Source organism: Oncorhynchus mykiss, chromosome 32 (assembly GCF_013265735.2).
Source record: "Oncorhynchus mykiss isolate Arlee chromosome 32, USDA_OmykA_1.1, whole genome shotgun sequence".
Lineage (NCBI taxonomy): Eukaryota > Metazoa > Chordata > Actinopteri > Salmoniformes > Salmonidae > Oncorhynchus > Oncorhynchus mykiss.
The window spans coordinates 18998556-19019183 of record NC_050572.1 but is presented as its reverse complement, the minus strand read 5'-3'; the positions used below and the strand labels follow the sequence as shown (position 1 = coordinate 19019183).

The window sequence follows — 20628 nt, the reverse complement described above, 5'->3', positions numbered from 1 at the left end:
GTCAATATTAACATTATTATGGTCAATATTAACATTTTTATGGTCAATGTTAACATGATTATGGTCAATGTTAACATTATTATGGTCAATATTAACATTATGGTCAATATTAACATAATTATGGTCAATATTAACATGATTATGGTCAATGTTGATGTTATGGCAATATTAACATTATTGTTAATATTAAACACATTATATATGATTCATATTTTGCCACAACAAATCCCCATAAGCCTACATTCAAAATAATAACTTAATATATTTGATGTTTGGTTTCATAGCCCACTCTCTCTCCATACAACAAGGTTGCCAGGGATAGGTAATTAGTTTAGCTTCCCATTCAGTGAATGCATGCTACCTGACAAAGTTCACAGTCGACAGAGACAATAAACCTTATCTTGAGTTACAGCTACACAACTTTAATCTCAAAAGGTCATCACTGATAGACTACAGTGCCTTCAGAAAGTATTCATAGTACCGCTTGACTTATTGCACATTTTGTTGTGTTACAGCCTGAATTCAAAATGTAATAATTAATTTTTCTCATTCATCTACACACAATACTCCATAATAACAAAGTGAAAACATGCTTTTAGACATTTTAGCAAATGTAGTGAAAATTAAATACCGAAATATCAAATTTACATCCTGCAAATATTCCCACATCTGAGTCTATTCTTTGTAGAATCACCTTTGGCAGTGATTACATCTGTGAGTCCTTCTGGCTAAATCTTTAAGAGCTTTCCACACCTGGATTGTTCAATATTTGCCCATTATTCTTCTCAAAATTCTTCAAGCTCTGTCAAATTGGTTGTTGATCATTGCTTGATAACCATTTTCAGGTCTTGCCATAGATTCAAGTCAAAACTGTAACTTAGCCACTTAGGAACATTCACTGTCTTCTTGGTAAGCAACTCCAGTGTAGATTTGGCCTTGTATTTTAGGTTATTGTCCTGCTGAAAGGTGAATTCATCTCCCAATTTCTGTTGGAAAGCAGACTGAACCAGGTTTTCCTCTAGGATTTTGCATGTGCTTAGCTCCATTAATTTTATTTTTATCCTGTAAAACCCACCAGTCCTTAACGATTACAAGCATACCCATGACATGATGCAGCCACTACTATGCTTAAAAATATGGAGAGTGGTACTCAGTAATGTGTTGTATTGGATTTGCCCCAAACATAACACATTGTATTCAGGACAAAAAGTGAATTCCTTTGCCACATTTTTTGCAGTATTTATTTAGTGCCTTGTTGCAAACAGGATGCATGTTTTGGAATATTTGTATTCTGTACAGGCTTCCTTATTTTCACTGTCAATTAGATTAGTATTGTGGAGTAACTACAATGTTGTTGATCCATCAGTTTTCTCCTATTACAGCCACTAAACTATTTAACTATTTTAAAGTTACCATTGGCCTCATGGTGAAATCCCTGAGTGGTTTCCTTCCTCTCTGGCAACTGAGTGAGGAAGGACACCTGTATCTTTGTAGTGACTGGGTGTATTGATACACCATCCAAAGTGTAATTAGTAACTTCACCAGGCTCAAAGGGATAGTCAGTCTGATTTTTTTTTACCCATCTACCAATATGTGCCCTTCTTTGCAAGGCATTGTAAAACCTCCCTGTTCTTTGTGGTTGAATCTGTGTTTGAAATTCACTGCTCGACTGAGGGACCTTACAGATAATTGTATGTGTGGGGTACAGAGCTGAAGTAGTCATTCAAAAATCATGTTAAACACTGTTATTGGACACAGAGTGAGTCCATGCAACTTATGTGACTTGTTAAACACATTTTTACTCCTGAACTTATTTAGGTTTGACATAACAAAGGGGTTGAATACTTATTGACTCAAGACATTTCGGCTTTCATTTGTAAAAATGTCTAAAAACATAATTTCAGTTTTACATTATGGGGTATTGTGTGGGGTATTGTGTGTTATTGGTATTGTGTGTTGGCTAGTGACAATTTAAAACATATATTTTAATCAATTTTATATTCAAGCTGTAACAGAACAAAATGTGGTAGAAGCCAAGGGGTGTGAATAATTTCTGAAGGCACCGTATTTCCCCAAATAATCAGATAAAAGACAAAGACAAAATATTTTTTTTCTCAACCTACAGCATCTGATAAACAGCTGTAGTCTATTGATTGTGTTATGTTCACATTATCTGTCCAGAAGTCTTCCTTCAAGACTGTTACAGACATGTTGGCAGAAACCTAAGTCAGCAGTAGCTATATTACAGTAATGTAGAGCTGAGGTTGTTCTGAACTGATAGTTAGACTGCACTGCAGTCATTTCCTCAAGCAGACGTTACTCAGAATGTCCTCACTTTGTGGTCACCATCACTACTTAGACAGAGAAGTCATACTATCTGCTACTTAAAGTAAACGGACACTGCTCTCTGTGGAGTCAGTCAGCATTTTCACTCTGACCCTGAGAAGACAGACATGGCCAACACACAGCCTCCATAACTGCAGCAACATCAGGGGTGCTTCAAGATACTGTAGAGCCCAAAATACATTTTCACAACTCTAAGTTGAAGAGTTCACAGTGTGACAAGGTTTAGGTCCAACGTGGCATTATTCCATCTCATAACAGTTTCACACTTATCCTGTACCATTCTGCAGCAACAAAGGTGCAATACTGGAAATACTGTGTGACCCAGGCCCTGAGTTAATCATCAGTTTTATTTTACCTTGTTCCTTAAAAATGTGTTTATATTTCAGTTCAAAGATAATAAAACATGGGTTCTAGACCAGGTTATCAACATTTTTTTAAACCTTTATTTAACTAGGCAAGTCAGTTAAGAACAAATTCTTATTTTCAATGACGGCCTAGGGGGGGGGGGGGGGGGGGGGGGGGGGGTTAACTGCCTGTTCAGGGGCAGAACGACAGATTTGGACCTTGTCAGCTCGGGGGATTTGAACTAGCAACCTTTCGGTTACTAGTCCACCGCTCTAACCACAAGGCTACCCTGCCGCCCCAACCTTGACCGGCTTAGTCAAATAAATTGCTGGCGCAGACACTTCAAAATCAAATAAGAGTAATCTTGAATACATATAAACTAAAGAGTAATCTTGAATATATAAACCAATGTTTATACAATGGGAGAGTCACATTTGTAGGTTCGTATTTTAACTTCCTCATTCCAGCCATCCATTTCCTTAACCCTGTGAGACCCAAGCATAGATCCAAATGAGGAATTAATGTTACTACCCTTCAGAAATACTTGTATTAGGCCTCTGATTATGACAATAATCTGTTTTTTTTTCTCAAATGTGTAGTACAATTTTCTGGAAACGTTGCAAAAATGCAACATTGTGCTTCAATGGTAGGAAACATTTGTGGAAAGAAAACTGTGAAATGTTATGGAAATGACAACAAAATAATTTACATGTGATGGGACATATGTTCTAGTGGTATATACAGTATATCACAAAAGTGAGTGTTCCATGATGTCATATCCTGTGTTTAATCAATTGGTTGCTTACTGTGTAATCTGCATTGCCATTGGTTAGTTATGACTGGTTAATCACTTTGTTTTTGTCATGATTTGTATTTTTTTCTAACATTTTTGTAAATATTTGAGTATATCTTTTCATGTGACAACACTGAAGAAATGACACTTTGCTACAATGTTTACTTGACCACAAAATCGTCACATGAGCAAATAATACACACCTACATACTATACACAAACACAACCTATCCAACACAACGTTTTTTCTTACAGGTAAACAGTCTACTGTAACAGACTGGCCAGGTGTTCAGAATGAGTTTGCAGTACTTGTCGAGGTTCTGCAAACTGAAAATGCACACAGTTTAAAAATAAATATATACGGTGTGCCCTAATGAATGAACATGAGCCGGGTGTTGTGATGTTGCCCTACATCATGGTGAGTTTGCAGAGCTGACCATCTTACAGACAGAGAGGGTGGGGTGGAGCAGCTCTACCCACTGCTGACGGTGCAGCTCCAGGTAGCACAGCAGAGTCTCCAAAGCTGACAAACACACAGACACACAGAGACAGTCTTTGACTTACAATGACTTACAAGTTACATTGTTACTCTGATGTCTGAAGGGCACTGGTCTTGACAGAAAAAGATACATTAAACTGGGATTTCATTCTAATGACATATTTACTGTTTTCTGATCCTTGAATCAATTATCTGAGTGACACAATTGGCCGTTTTATTGAATTAAACAACAGACAAGACATTTCACCTGTCCTGTGTTAGGTATAGTGAGGTACTCACCTTCCTCAGTGATGTCCAGGGCTTCCACAGTGTCCTGCATAGGGACGGCCCTCTCATGGGTGTGACACACCCTAGTCGTGGGCCAATCATCACCTCCCCCTGGCCCCTCCTCCTCTTCCTGTTCGCCATCCCCTCTCCGGGGAAGTGGAACACTCAACTCTGGTGGTTCTTTCTGCTTCCCCTCCGATGGTTGAAGAGTTGGTACATCCTTGTCCTCAGTAGGGACTTTGGCCTGTTCCAACTGCTCAAAGGGGGTGTTTTGACTAGTCTCCTTTGTTTGTTCTGGTGCTGCAGCAGAGGTCTCATCACAGGTGTCCATCAGTTCCATCATCTCGGAGTCGTCAACCTCCTCCAGAGCCTAAGACAGCGTGAAAGAAATGAGAACAACTCCTCAAAAAGATATGCTTGGTTTATGTCCTACACAGAGACAAATGACATTACAATGAAGGAATTCTATTTAATTCTATGGTGCAATAAAACTTGTTAAAATAAACATTTTGACATGAATTCTAAATCAAGTTTAGCTTTTTTTATGTCTTAAAGATCCAATGCAGCCCTTTTAATTTTAATATCTAATCATTTATGGGTAACAATTAAGTACCTTGCTGTGAATACATTTTCTCAAGGAAGAATTTAGCTAGCCTGAGTGGGGAGGGAAAAACGGAAAACGAGCTCTTGGCAGAGAGGTTTGGAACTCTCTTATTGGTCGGTTAACTAATTTGGTGACGTCACCAGGCAGGCCAAAACTCCATCCCACCAAAACAGGCTGAAATTGCAGGTGTTTTTTTTCCAAACAGCTCTTATACTAAAAAGGGCATTATCATCACAATTTCACAGAAGTATTCCAACCTCATAGTGTGGAAATATATATAAAACAAAGGCTGCAAAATAAAATAAATAAATAAATCAGGTTTCAGTGGACCTTTAATTAGGGTTCATATAATGAGTGTAGATGGAGAGAATGGGGAAAGAATACATAAGTATGTCAACATTACCCTGGCTAGATCCTGCTACTTCTGGTAGACCTGGCTGCACTTGTAGGGAGGAAACACCTTTTGCACCAGCTTCTTCACAGTGTAGTAGTCCACGGTATCTGCATAGATGTGCAACTCATGCAGGTCCCCTCCCTAGAACCACAGCAGACAAGAACGTAGGATTACAGTGATGTTGAATAAAAGTGTAAAATATTGTACATCCAACCAAAAAAATACAAGAGAGAGAGAGAGAGAGCTGGAGAGTTAGAGAGAGAAAAATAACAATCTTGAGAAACCTCACCTCAGGTTCCAGGAAGAGATGACAGTGAGCCGGTACTCCGTCTCTCCCTGCCCTCTCGATCTCCTGCACGTAGCTCTCAAAGCTCTTGGGCATGTTGTAGTGCACGATGCCGAGCACGTCCGACTTGTCCAGGCCCATGCTGAAGGCTACCGTGGCAACCACCATGCGCAGCTCTCCACACATGAAGCTGTTCTGGACACGACGGCGCTCGGATGACGACATGCTGGCGTGGTAGGACTCAGCCATTCACTTCAGAGGCTTATACGGATCTTCTTCCTGGCTGAGGAAACACAGCAGAGAGAGGTCAGGGCCCGTATTCACAAAGCGTCTCAGAGTACAAGTGCTTCAAAACTCCTAATCTCCTATTGTCATCAAGCCAAACGCAAATAGATAGGTACCCAAAGCTTTCTTCTTCTTCCCTATAGGGTTGTCATCTTCCTCCTGGCTGGCAACAGCACCCCCTGGAGGCAGGTCCTGAGCAGGGCAGATATATGGGTGGCCTCGTCTCTCCTGGTGCAGTAGACGATGACGGACTCCAGAGACCCGAACATCTCTCCCTTCAGCAGAGACACCAGGGCCTGGACAGGGGAAAGGCACACGCAGGGTTCAAATACTCAGGGCTCTATGCTGACATTATTTTTTATATTTTTTTAAGTTGAAAAATGTAAGAGCACACAAAGACATTTAAGAGCAGAATGAAAGTATTTGAGGAAGAGTGTTTTTATGATAAGAAATTACAAAAATGTCATGAATAAAAGGTTTTTGGAGTGTTCCATGCTCAATCAAGCACAATGTATCCTAAAACATTTGAGTCACTTAGGTGAGACACATTTTCAGCTTCCCCTTTAAAAGGTTACTGTAGTATGGGGAACTGGCATGTCTTGGTGCTTTCAAGACAATTGGGAGCTCGGGAAAACCATGATGTCAGTGATCTTCAGGTCGTAAAGTCAGCACTCTAGAAAGATGCAAAAAAAAAAAAGTTTCTGAAAGTTTCTGACTTAGAATTCCCAGTTCCAAGTCAGGAGTTCCCAGTTGCCTTGAATGCACTGGAGTCGTCAAGTCGGAGATTTCCGAGTTTCCAATTGTTTTGAACGCAGCATCGGTCTGTGAGGGTTTTGACTAGAAAATATATCCATTCAAGACATGACCGTCTGTGAGAGGTGAGATTCTTCTACGTCTCTTTGCTAGCAGTTGAGCAAGCTCAAATGAACATAGAAAAACAACCTAGCGTGTGAATAACCAAGAAACACGGACAAAGTCACACTTTGTTGAATTTACCCGAAAGTCTACAAAACTTCTATGTCTGTGCGCTTCGGAAAATTCATCTATCAGCAATTCACTCACTATTGCCGTGTGCAAGTTGGGATATATATTTGTATTTCATTTAACTAGGGAAGACAGATAAGAACAAATTATTATTTACAATGACGGCCTACCAAAAGGCAAAAGGCCTCCTGCGGGGACGGGGGCCTGGGATTAAAATAAAATAAACACAAATATAGGGCTAAACACAAATCACGACAAGAGAGACACCACAACACTACATAAAGAGAGCCCTAAGACATATATGGGACTCCACATAGTTCTTTATGTGATTAGCGACCAGTTATGAAACAAAACGGCAGAAATACTTTTAAAATAGCTACAGCAGCATTTATTTCTTGATATAAATCACAACTCGTCATGTGCTCATACCTTTTCATCTATTTCTAGGCGCAAGTGCAACGATCCTGATACTATGGGTGTGTTCGTAAATTCACTCTGGAGTGCCAGTGTGCTCTGGGCGTTCATAAATGTATAGCATTGTCAGATTGTCCGTTCATAAATTCAGATCGTTTCACTCTCAGGGGGGGAAACTGGATGCTCTGGCAGAGGAGTAGGGTTGATCCAAGCATTCTGACCTCAAGCACCCAAGCTAACTGGCTAAAGTTGGCTAGCTTGCTAGCTACTTCCAGACAAAAAAAATGAACTCACCTCACTCTGACCATTTTAGCAGTGCTGTTTAGGCTGTTTTCATGTTATCCAGAGTTTTGGCGACTGAAACTGTGCTGTTGGAAATATTTTTTTGACAATAATTACTGGCACCGACCATATTCAACGGGTGTTGAGCGTTAGTAAATTCATCAGTTATTCTGTGCTCTGGTACACTCAGACGAGAGTGCTCTGAAATCGGAGTAGACAGTGAATTTACGAACGCACCCTATTAGTTTTCTTTCAAATAGTTTAGCTCTGCTTGATTGGGCTTGCCTGGCCTAAGGAACGGATGAGCGATGACATAGTCCCAAATTAAAAACTCCATCCAAGCAGACTCAATCAAATGATCAAAGTCTTTGGAAGAAAACACATATTTGCATCCTGGCCTGCACAGCATACACACTCACAAATGTTGCAGATATACGGTCTCAACCTTTAAGTCTTTATTGAAGACTCATCTCTTCAGTGGGTCCTATGATTGAGTGTAGTCTGGCCCAGGAGTGTGAAGGTTAACTGAAAGGCTCTGGAGCAACGAACTGCCCTTGCCGTCTCTGCTTTGCCAGTTCCCCTTTCTCTGCCTCTAACCCTATTACAGGGGCTGAGTCACTGGCTTACTGGTGCTCTTCCATGCCGTCCCTAGGAGGGGTGCGTCACTTGAGTCACTGGGTTTTTGTACAGCACTTTGTGACATCAGCTGATGTAAGAAGGGCTTTATAAATACATTTGATTGATTGAATTTGAGTATCTGTTCTACAATACATTTCTGATGTAAAATAGTGAATGATGTCAGATCTATCTACTACAGTTCTAGGTTCTGAACATTCTGAATGTTTCACTACACTAAACACCTCAACTAAGGGTGTGCAGAGTAGTCAGACAAAATGAGTATCGTAATAGATATGGGACATTTTTTTTTGTAATTATCCATAATCCAAGTATGTTTCTCATGTCAGTCAGTCACAGTTTCTAAACTATACGTTCTGTCCTTGAGTCAGTCGGGCCTCCCGAGTGGCGCAGCGGTCTAAGGCACTGCATCGCAGTGCAATAGGCGTCACCCGGGTTCGAACCCAGGCTGTGTCGCAGCCGGCCACAACCAGGAGACCCATGAGGTGGTGCACAATTGGCCCAGCGTCATCCGGGTTAGGGGAGGGTTTGGCCGGCCGGGAAGTCCTTGTCCCATCGCACTCTAGAGACTCCTTGTGGTGGTCCGGGGCGCATGCACTCTGACACGGTCGCCAGTTGTACGGCGTTTCCTCCAACACATTGGTGCGGCTGGCTTCCGGGTTAAGCGGGCATTATGTCAAGAAGCAGTGTGGCTTGGCAGGGTCATGTTTCGGAGGACGCGCGACTCTCGACCTTTGCCTCTCCTGAGTCCGTACGGGAGTTGCAGCGATGGGACAAGACTGTAACTACCAATTTAATATCATGAAAAAAGGGGGTAAAAATGACAAAAATAGAGCCAGTCATGTGCGTGCTAGTTTGCCTGTCGGTAAAGAGAAGGGCGGGCTGTACATTGATCCTGCTGCTCTGATTGGATAGAGTGAATTCGTTCACTCACTTCATAATTTCACATGATCATGAGATCATGTGAGATCATGAGAAAGACCCCAAATTAAGAATCATGTTTCTGGTCTGATCATTTAGATTGCTGCTGCCACCCACTATGATTAATCACACCGTAAGGGCGGTTTGCTATCAATGTATCAATGAGCATAATATCTAACAAGTGGGCCAAGGTTAGGGGAAAAATATGAAACGTTGGCAAGCATTCTGACTAAGTAAGAGTAAACTTGGCTGCCCGCTGGAAGTTGAGGACAGACACACACCCCTCCGCTCGCTGCTACTAATCTGCAGATTTTTTTGCAGTGAGAATGTACAGGGAGGTATTTTGCCAACATCTATTTAGGAATATTAAAACACTTAATTTTTTTACAATTACAAGTATCATTTGATCTGCCTATTATGGATACAATTCCGAGTATTTGCATGTCAACACACCCCTAACCTCAATCGTATGTGTGTGTGTGTGTGTGTGTGTGTGCACGTTGCTATCCTACCTAGTCCTTGTCTCGGTCCATGGAGACAGACAGCTGCAGGTTGTCAGGCACGGCGGCCGAGCGGACAGCAATACCGTCCTGGTCAGTGATGTCCAGGTGTTGAGCGATGTCCAGGGCTGTGGACAGGGTGGCGGTGGCAGTCAGACCCAGCAGGCAACGCACACCCAGAGGGTCCCTCAACACCTAGGAGATGGAACAGAGGTGGTTCAGTTAAAAACCTACCTGAGACCTGAAGACTGGCGTTAGCTCCTTGAGCTACAGTAATGCCTAGGCTTTAGCTCAGCAGGCTAATATCGTCTAGCGGTGTGTAGATGACCTGGACGGTCCCTCAACACCTAGGAGACTGAACATACACTAAGAGGGCACTTTAACACTGAGGGGAAGAATGGCATTTACTGTATGTGTGTAACCATGTACAGCTATAATGGTAAGAGACATGCTCCTAATTTAAGAAAGGACTTAAAAAACATTGAGTTATTATATTCATTTTAAATGAGTTAAATGTTTTATACACAAAGAGGCCATTGGCAGTTCTATATATGAGAGAAGAGATGACATATCATTTGCTCCTACCAAAAATCTTTGGTTTTGCTTGTTTTGTGAGTTGAGAGTGGATTTAGAGATTCCTGATAGTGAGTTACAATGGTTAATTTGCAGACATGGAAACTAAGTGGAAAGAACAGAGCTTCTGCTCTTCTCTGAACTGACACTTTCTTGACAGTTGCTGTTTATCATATATTGGGTGGTCAATGACCAGATCTCACCTTGCAGAGACGCAGGTAGCAGGGCCTGAAGTTGTGGGACCACTCTGAGACACAGTGGGCCTCGTCAATACAGGCAAAGGCCACCGGGGGGAGCTGGTCAGCCGGTGGGCAGACAGGCAAAGCCAGAGTGACCTCCACCTACCAACGCCTCAGGGGACAGGAGCAGGAAATGGACCTCACCTGCCTTAACCTGGAGGGAACACACAGACAGAGATACCCAAAGCATATACAATCAAATCAGGAAACTTTATTGTCATGAAAATCACCACCAACATCAATGCAAATATGACTGACACCATTGTAGTAGCAGCTTCATGGCATGACACAGACAGATGACACGGACAGATGACACGGACACATGACACGGACAGATGACACGGACAGATGACACGGACAGATGACACGGACAGATGACACGGACAGATGACACGGACAGATGACACGGACAGATGACACAGACAGATGACACAGACAGATGACACAGACAGATGACACAGACAGATGACACAGACAGATGACACAGACAGATGACACAGACAGATGACACAGACAGATGACACAGACAGATGACACAGACAGATGACACAGACAGATGACACAGACAGATGACACAGACAGATGACACAGACAGATGACACGGACAGATGACACGGACAGATGACACGGACAGGTTATACATGAGCAAAAAGACATCACTGAGAGATATAGAACCCTAATAACAGATCAACATGATCAACAGCTCAGTTGGTATGGTAGAGCAAGATTGACTAAGTCGGTTTGGATAAAAGCGTGTGGCATATTTAATTCAGTTCAAGTCTGAAATATATAAATGTTATGCAAAAATAGAGAGGAAGTCGATGTTTAGGACTAGATAAACTATGCTCTAACTCGGCAGATTGTAATCGGATGTCAGTACCTTTTCAATGGTTGCCTCCCTCTGTTTTTTAGACATACTGGAGTGAATAGCAGCTGCTTTCAGTGTGGATGGGAATCCAGATAGCTAAGGAGACAAAATAATTTACTGTCAGTATTTCATTCAATGACCTTTATTGAGACATTCACAAGACAGTGTCTGTATCAATAATGTGTTGTATAACTAGGGGACAGATATGTTACCTGATTGTCCATAAGAGATACCAGTGGTGATACCACAAGAGTGATACTGTTGGACCTCTGGGCATAGAGGTAGGCAGGCAGCTGGTAGCACAGAGACTTCCCCATGCCTGTGGAGAGCACCACTAGAGTGGACAGACCTGGAGGGACACACACACAAAGTGAGCATCATGCTTGTTACAAACACAAATCTGTATGTGAGGAAGCGACCACTTACAATATCAATTTACCGAGGTAGTAAATTAAGTACTGTATAATTCTGTTCACTGTGTTTTACCCTCTACCTGCATACCTGATAGAATTGTCATGGTGGCCTGTTCCTGCCCTGGTCTGAAAGACTTGAACCCAAAGTCTTTGAGTGCTTTAAAAACTTCAGAACGTGCCACTGCAGAAACAAAGTAAGAAAATAGGTATATAAACCCTACTGTACTAGTTATTTGAGTCGCTGAATCAATCAACTAAATCAAATGTATTTTATAAAGCTCTTTTTACATAAGCAGTTGTGCTTTACAGATACTAGGCCTAGAAACAATTAATTGAATAATTGTATTTACAACAAACAAACGAAAAAACTGGGTACCTTGCACTTTTCTGTCCTCCCCTAGGGGGTAGAGGGGCTGCATGGGGGGCGGAGAAGGAGTACGTTTGTAGTCTGGCCTGATCACATTCAACAAGACCTCATCACCATCCTCCTGCTGCTTCTCTCCCTGACACTCATTCTCCTCTTTAACACTGGGGGGTGCCACTGTGTAACAGAGATAGACAGGTTACGTCCCAAATGGCACCCTATTCCCTTTATTTTACAATTATAAAAATAATAGGGTGTACTATACAGGGAACAGAGTGTACTATACAGGGAACAGAGTGTACTATACAGGGAACAGAGTGTACTATACAGGGAACAGGGAGTACTATACAGGGAACAGGGTGTACTATACAGGGAACAGAGTGTACTATACAGGGAACAGGGAGTACTATACAGGGAACAGGGTGTACTATACAGGGAACAGGGTGTACTATACAGGGAACAGGGAGTACTATACAGGGAACAGGGAGTACTATACAGGGAACAGGGAGTACTATACAGGGAACAGGGAGTACTATACAGGAAACAGGGAGTACTATACAGGGAACAGGGTGTACTATACAGGGAACAGGGTGTACTAAACAGGGAACAGGGTGTACTATACAGGGAACAGGGTGTACTATACAGGAAACATGGTGTACTATAAAGAGAATAGGGTGCACTATAAAGGGAATAGGGTGCACTATAAAGGGAATAGGGTGCACTATAAAGAGAATAGGGTGCACTATAAAGAGAATAGGGTGCACTATAAAGAGAATAGGGTGCACTATAAAGAGAATAGGGTGCACTATAAAGGGAATAGGGTGCACTATAAAGAGAATAGGGTGCACTATAAAGAGAATAGGGTGCACTATAAAGGGAATAGGGTGCACTATAAAGGGAATAGGGTGCACTATAAAGGGAATAGGGTGCACTATAAAGAGAATAGGGTGCACTATAAAGAGAATAGGGTGCACTATAAAGAGAATAGGGTGCACTATAAAGAGAATAGGGTGCACTATAAAGAGAATAGGGTGCACTATAAAGGGAATAGGGTGCACTATAAAGGGAATAGGGTGCACTATAAAGATAATAGGGTGCACTATAAAGAGAATAGGGTGCACTATAAAGAGAATAGGGTGCACTATAAAGAGAATAGGGTGCACTATAAAGAGAATAGGGTGCACTATAAAGAGAATAGGGTGCACTATAAAGAGAATAGGGTGCACTATAAAGAGAATAGGCTGCACTATAAAGAGAATAAAGTGTACTATAAAGAGAATAGGGTGCACTATAAAGGGAATAGGGTGCACTATAAAGAGAATAAAGTGTACTATAAAGAGAATAAAGTGTACTACACAGGGAATAGGGTGCACTATAAAGAGAATAGGGTGCACTATAAAGAGAATAAAGTGTACTATACAGGGAACAGGGTGTACTATACAGGGAACAGGGTGTACTATACAGGGAACAGAGTGTACTATACAGGGAACAGAGTGTACTATACAGGGAACAGGGAGTACTATACAGGGAACAGGGTGTACTATACAGGGAACAGGGAGTACTATACAGGGAACAGGGAGTACTATACAGGAAACAGAGTGTACTATACAGGGAACAGGGTGTACTATACAGGGAACAGGGTGTACTATACAGGGAACAGAGTGTACTATACAGGGAACAGGGTGTACTATACAGGGAACAGGGTGTACTATACAGGGAACAGAGTGTACTATACAGGGAACAGGGTGTACTATACAGGGAACAGGGTGTACTATACAGGGAACAGGGTGTACTATACAGGGAACAGGGTGTACTATACAGGGAACAGGGTGTACTATACAGGGAACAGGGTGTACTATACAGGGAACAGGGTGTACTATACAGGGAACAGGGTGTACTATACAGGGAACAGGGTGTACTATACAGGGAACAGGGTGTACTATACAGGGAACAGGGTGTACTATACAGGGAACAGGGTGTACCTATACAGGTAATAGGGTGTACTACACAGGGAATGGGGTGTAATATAAAGATAATAGGCTGTACTATAAAGAGAATAGGGTGCACTATAAAGAGAATAAAGTGTACTATAAAGAGAATAGGGTGCACTATAAAGAGAATAAAGTGTACTATAAAGAGAATAGGCTGCACTAAGAGAATAAAGTGTACTATAAAGAGAATAGGGTGCACTATAAAGAGAATAAAGTGTACTATAAAGAGAATAAAGTGTACTATAAAGAGAATAAAGTGTACTATAAAGAGAATAGGGTGCACTATAAAGAGAATAAAGTGTACTATAAAGAGAATAGGGTGCACTATAAAGAGAATAAAGTGTACTATAAAGAGAATAGGCTGCACTATAAAGAGAATAGGGTGCACTATAAAGAGAATAAAGTGTACTACACAGGGAATAGGGTGCACTATAAAGAGAATAAAGTGTACTATAAAGACAATTAAGTATACTAGACAGGGAATAGGGTGCACTATCAAGAGAATAAAGTGTACTATAAAGAGAATAAAGTGTACTACACAGGGAATAGTGTGCACTATAAAGACAATAGGGTGCACTATAAAGAGAATAAAGTGTACTACACAGGGAATTGGGTCCACTATAAAAGGGAATAGGGTGTACTATAAAGAGAATAGGGTGCACTGTAAAGGAAATAGGGTGTAATTTGGGACGTATCCATCGTCAGAGGGACCTCACGTACAGAGCTGTAATGACCTAATTCCACCACTGGTCTAAGGGTCAGCTTTGGTGTCGAGTTTGTTATGACTGAGGTTTGTATTGGAGTTGGGAGAAACTGAGCCTAAATCAGTTGTTGTTATGGGCAGGGAACTGGGAGGAAGTAACCAGAGTGAGAGAATTGCAGGGGGGCAAGCATGAGCTCTTTGACCTTTTGGCATGCAGGTTAGTTTAGTAGCATGACATCATTGCTTTGCCAGACAGTGGAGGAGCTGTTATGCTCATCTAGTTTTAAACTGTAGGTCTGCCTGTTCCGTCTTGGTTTAGAGGGGCCTCTGTTTCTGCCTGCACAATCACTCCAACGTTTGCTGGACATCGTCTGTGTGTGGGGCTGCATTTCACTCTATGTGCTTCCCAAATGGCACCCTATTCCCTACATTGTGCACTACTTCTGACCAGAGCTCTATGGGTTTCCTGGTCACAAGGAGTGCACTATATAGGGAACAGGGTGCCATTTGGGACACATGGCGTGCTATGAAAATGAGTGTTGAGCGTTCCGTGGGGACCCTCCGTGATTGGTCTTACCAGTGACATTTTTCCCCCTTAAGTCCATGCTAGACACATCTTGCGGGCTCCGATGCCTTACAGTACAGACTGTATCCAGCTAAACTACATAGCCACTTGAGTTTGGAGTTGTGGTTTTATCTCCAGTTGGGATGTCTGGGGCCTGCGTTCAGACATGTGGAGAGTGGAGATGTATTACAGAGAGTGGAAAGACGGATGGTTTCCACTCTGTTGTGCTGGGTAGACACTGTGCCAGGGCCCGAGGCCTTCACCATAAAATACTGCTTTTAACATCACAGGCACAGGACCAGCCCATTGTAACCCAAAGTGTGTGTTGTTTTTATTTATTTGTTGTGTTTCTACTAGTGAAACAGATGCTCTGGGCTACTGAAGGGAGTTAGACTTGGGTGAAATACTCACAGCTGACAGATACACTGTTAGAACCTCACTTATCAACAAACTATATCAACTGGATCAACAAAGTTACTGAGTGTATGGGGAGGATTCTAATCAGTCACATTTCTACAAAGTTAGTGTCTATTTAGCTTATTGTAATGCTTCAAAGTATGCGTGTCCCAAATAGCACCCTATCCCCTTCACAGAGGCCTACTTTTGAGCAGAGCCACCCTATCCCCTTCACAGAGCCCTACTTTTGAGCAGGGCCAATAGGGCTAAGGTCAAAAGTAGTGCACAATATAGTGAATAGGGTGCCATTTGGTATGTAAATTGGGAATATTTTGATTGAGATTGAAGAGAGAATCTGCCTCAACATTTTCACTAAAGTAAATCTCATCACCAGACAGGGTGACAATGACATACCCAGAGGCTCGGAACGCAGAGTTCCTGTTGCCCGGGCAACCTCCTCCAAGGTTGGCAGCTCCAAGGGCTCCTCCTCAACCGCAGACGCCTCATCAGCAGCAGCACTGTCTACTGGAGCTGCAACTGGAAACGGGAGGGGCACACAAAAGGTTAAATAGGGGTTATATAACAGTCAATATATAACATTCACAGGGTACAGGGATGTATTCAATAGGGAGAAACTTACCAAATGTTGCAGACAGAAATGTCATGTAGAGAGCAAAAATGACTATTGTATAGGACAGAGAATCAGATATGTTGAACAAAATACATTTCTATCTGAATGTCCTGTAATGTTGCACCTGACCTTGCTCAACAGACCTGCATCAAAGAAAACTGTTTAGTACAGTACTTTATATATCAACTTAAAGATGAGTAAAGATAAGCATGATGTGGTAAATGAGACTAGTTTCTGAAGAACCAATCATCTAAACAAGCTAATTTTGCTACCACGGCTCATTTGTTGGTGTGTAGCATTCTTCAGTGTATGTCCTGTGACCTCTCACCTCTGCCCTTGCAGTTCATAGCCCAGTGTCCTGACCTCTCACCTCTGCCCTTGCAGTTCATAGCCCAGTGTCCTGACCTCTCACCTCTGCCCTTGCAGTTCATAGCCCAGTGTCCTATGCCTCCACACTTGAAGCAGCTGTCACCTGGACGTTTGAACCCTCCGAAGCTGCCTCTAAACCCTCCTCTGCCTCTTCTGCAGAAGCCCCCTCTAAACCTTGAGTCTGGCCCTCCAAACATCTCCCCCTTTAGCTGAAACAGAGAGAAAACAGGACAAATGCTGCTATATGCTGATATCATATATACATACTGTCTTCCTAGGCAGGGACAGTATGCTGTTCAACTAGTATGCTGTTCAACTGTACTCAAAACAGAGAATCAATAACAGTACTGTATGTATTTTGTAATGCTACTATTGCTACTAAAGTTCTTACCTGCTTCCGTAGGCCAGCGCCCCTACATACGTATCCTTTCTTTTTCAGGTTGATCTTCACAAAGTTACCGTCCGAGTTCATGGTGGCTCTGGATAGATGAATGGAGCAACAGAAAAATCACATTAATACAAAACAATTACATTTGTAAAATGAAGGTCCAGTTATATGACAATTACAGTCAATGAGGAATATGTATTTTAAGGGGCTCTTGCAAGTGCATAGGTTAATTTGTAAATATAAATAATATTATTTGTTGAAATATATTAGTAGTCTCAGGGTAATATAGAGTATAACCCACTTAGGTCTCATAGTGTTGCTCCCTCTGTTCCTGGCAGATTTGATGTCTCATCCACCTCCTAGCAGGTTCTCCTGTGGAACCCTTGGTTTCTGCTTCACCACTTCCTTCTCTGTGACGTCACCATCCTCCTGATCGCTGACGTCTCCATCACCTGCCTTAGCCTTCTTCCTCGCTTGGGGGGCTTTATCTGTCCTTCTCCTCTTTTTCACCACCCACTCCTCTTTCTCCGTGCCTGCAGGGTTCTCTCCATCTGTGTCAGGATTCCTGTGTCTTTTTCCACCCCTTTTCTTTGTACCCTTCTTCTCCAATCCGAGCTCATCACCTTCGGCCTGCGGTGGCTGCGTTAACACTCTTGCCTCCTCCACATCCCCTCCTCCCCGGCCCTGTCTGGTCCTCACTCGAGATTTCTTGGCAGTGGTGGCGCCGACGGCGGTCTCTTCTATCGTACCGCCCTCTGCCTGTCCTTTGAGACCTGATCTGGTTTCTTCATCCTCTCCTCCTCCAGAGCCAGACACTAATGAGGAGCGTTGTCCAGCGGGCCACAGACTGGCTGGGTCTGTTGCAGACGTTACGCCACCACCAACCTGGGGCTGGTGCTCGTCAGGAGAAGGCAGATCCTGTGGCATGGTACTCTTGGAAGCCCTCTCCCCCAGGAGAGTTGCCCCTTCGTTCTGCCTGGAAGGTGTGACAAAGGAACTGGCGGCACGTCCTGCGATCTCTCCCTTGCCAGCGCCTCCCCTTTTGGCGTGCGGGGAACTCATCGCCGCTTCCACGGCAAGAGACAAATTACCCACAACCGGCTACTCTGCGTCACCCACCTCATCAAATACAGAGGTCAGCCTCTTGGTGAAGGTCTGTCTGAGCTGCTGGGCCCTGCTGCCTGCCTGTCTGTATGATGAGGATACCCCGCTGCAGGAGACCATAGCTTGGAGGGCGTGAAGGCTGTTAGGGGCTCAAAGGGCTCCTCCGGAAGCTGCTCTGGGTGTTCTGTCCCTGTCTGCATTGGAGAGGCCAGGTCTTGACGTGTGTTGGCTGGCTTTGGCAGAGGGGATAACAGGGTATGTCTGTCTGCCTGCAGCTCCAGCTGCAGGATATGTCTGTCTGCCCGCAGTTCCAGCTGTAGGGTATGTCTGTCTGCCCGCAGCTCCAGCTGTAGGGTATGTCTGTCTGTCCGCAGCTCCAGCTGTAGGGTATGGCTGTCTGCCCGCAGCTCCAGCTGCAGGGTATGGCTGTCTGCCTGCAGCTCCAGCTGTAGGGTATGGCTGTCTGCCCGCAGCTCCAGCTGTAGGGTATGGCTGTCTGCAGCTCCAGCTGCAGGGTATGTCTGTCTGCAGCTCCAGCTGTAGGGTATGGCTGTCTGCCCGCAGCTCCAGATGCAGGGTATGTCTGTCTGCAGCTCCAGCTATGGGTATGGGCTCTGGACATCTTTCCATGACTTCAGAGGTGTTCCACGAGGAGTGAACGACTTCTTCAGAGAAACCGGTCTCTCCTACAAACAGTTTATAGTGCAGGAAAAATGTATAAATGGCAGAGCTCCAAATTCTCCACATCTGATTCATGATTTCTTGCAATTGATGTTTGCATTTTACACTAAGTCTTCATCTATGCAAATCACATTTATGCTACAGAGTTTGCAAAACACAACATGTGGAACTGGACACACACAGACCGTACCTTTGTTAGAGCTCCCAGGTCCAGGTTTGACTTGAGCTTCATGTCAAAGTACTGGGCCGAGGCTTGGAGGGACTCCCTTTCCTTGGCTGTCAGAGTCAGTTTGGGGGAAGCCACCGGCATGCTCTTACAGTTCAGCTGAGTGCCCCAGCAACCTGAGTCCTTCAAAGAGAAAACATATTAAAATGGGAAATCTGCAACAAAGCAGTCAATGGGTATACATCATTATTTGAAAAATCCCAAAATGTATGTACCAATCTCAAATTGCACCTTTAAGTACAGTCAATAAATTATAACTGGAGTTAAGGAGATTTATAACAATATAATTATACTGAACCGAATGTAACCTACCTTTTCTCTCTGGCAACAGGGACGGCTGCCGCTATCTACAGACAAAACCTGATTGAGTCTGTGAGGTAGGTGTTGGGTCTGTGTGCCCATTTATTTGCTTGCTTGAGCGTTCGATATTCTTTGTGGAGCTCTGTGAAACACACGCAGAAACACAAAATTCAAAGCAACATATTTCAGTAACTGACATGAATTATAGGAGGATACCTGGGTCCTATTTAGTAGAAGCAAACGGACCAAAACGGAGAGACCTAGCTGAATTTGTCCAATAAGAAACACTTGTTTTTGTTTATCTGTTGCTAAACGTTTTCCTACAGTGTTCCTTAACGAATACAAGCCTAAGGACAGCAATGTACTGATCCTGTGTTTGAGTTCTGTTAATGCAGGGAGTCCGTTGATTATTGATATGCACTTACTTTTAGTCTCTTCTGGGGCTCCGTCAATATCACCCTGAATAATAGAACAAGTCAGAGTGGGAAAGACAATATGTTAGTTACTGTAGTCTCCGAGTAATGCATGATACAAAAATTGAATAGATAACTAGCTACATAGCTAGCTACGTTGTTGGGCTTTCTTTGATGTTCTTGAACAAATGACTGCTCCCAGGTTTTCAAAAGAATCTTGACATCATTGTATCGAGCCATCACTTCCACAGATATTATCGACCTTGTAGGAATCAGTTTGCTAAGATGATGAATAATTAATATTATAGCCGGTAGCAATTTGTTGTAAATATGATATGTTAGACTAGAGTTCAGAGTTTGTGCAAGTGTGAAAGTGAACGGTAACGTTATATAAATATATAAGTCAGTGATTTCAGCAGTATCCAAACAGCTGGCTCTCATGGCAGTAATACTCCAAATCATTGTTAGCATTCATTATAAACGTAGTAGCTACCTAACGTTTCAAACAAGAGCCACATGAGAATGTAAACAACGTCAAATCAGAGAGCAGACACATCTAGCCTTAGCCATCTGGCTCTCTGAGCTAAAGCTACAAGAGTGGGTTAAAAAAGTCCCAAAAGGCCGTCATCTCAAACGAAATAAGTCTGACGTTTCTTACCTGACTGCGGGCAATAATAAATCACACCAGGAAAATGACATAGCTAACTATTGTACGGAGCAGTTATTTCCACAATTTTAGCGCGCTGTAAAAGTGACGTCCACCTATCTACCAATGGAAGGCTGCTGAGGAAGTAAAAACCAATCAGAAGGAAGGATTACTTTTGAGGGCGGGTATATGTTGGTTATCC

The 20628-nt window shown here is 42.9% G+C and overlaps 1 protein-coding gene across 2 annotated transcripts; it reads right to left on the bottom strand.

Annotated features, from left to right (window-relative positions):
- Positions 1 to 2769: 2769 nt before the first annotated feature.
- LOC110488049 (ATP-dependent DNA helicase Q4) lies at positions 2770 to 20551 on the bottom strand. Of its 2 annotated transcripts, XM_036971186.1 has the most exons (19): positions 20439 to 20551; positions 19793 to 19826; positions 19380 to 19509; positions 19032 to 19190; positions 17358 to 18846; positions 17060 to 17147; positions 16712 to 16877; positions 16083 to 16205; positions 12026 to 12190; positions 11738 to 11830; positions 11449 to 11585; positions 11249 to 11332; positions 10333 to 10522; positions 9569 to 9751; positions 5936 to 6115; positions 5538 to 5817; positions 5258 to 5389; positions 4263 to 4620; positions 2770 to 4007 (listed from the first exon to the last, which is right to left on the bottom strand). In XM_036971186.1, the coding sequence occupies exons 5-13, from the start codon at positions 17366 to 17368 to the stop codon at positions 10430 to 10432; spliced, it is 960 nt and encodes a 319-aa protein (XP_036827081.1). In that variant the 5' UTR covers positions 17369 to 18846; positions 19032 to 19190; positions 19380 to 19509; positions 19793 to 19826; positions 20439 to 20551; the 3' UTR covers positions 2770 to 4007; positions 4263 to 4620; positions 5258 to 5389; positions 5538 to 5817; positions 5936 to 6115; positions 9569 to 9751; positions 10333 to 10429. The 2 variants fall into 2 exon arrangements, with proteins under 2 accessions (XP_036827081.1, XP_036827082.1); XM_036971187.1 differs by lacking the exon at positions 19793 to 19826 and having other exon boundaries at positions 20439 to 20545.
- Between the last annotated feature and the right edge of the window lie 77 nt (positions 20552 to 20628).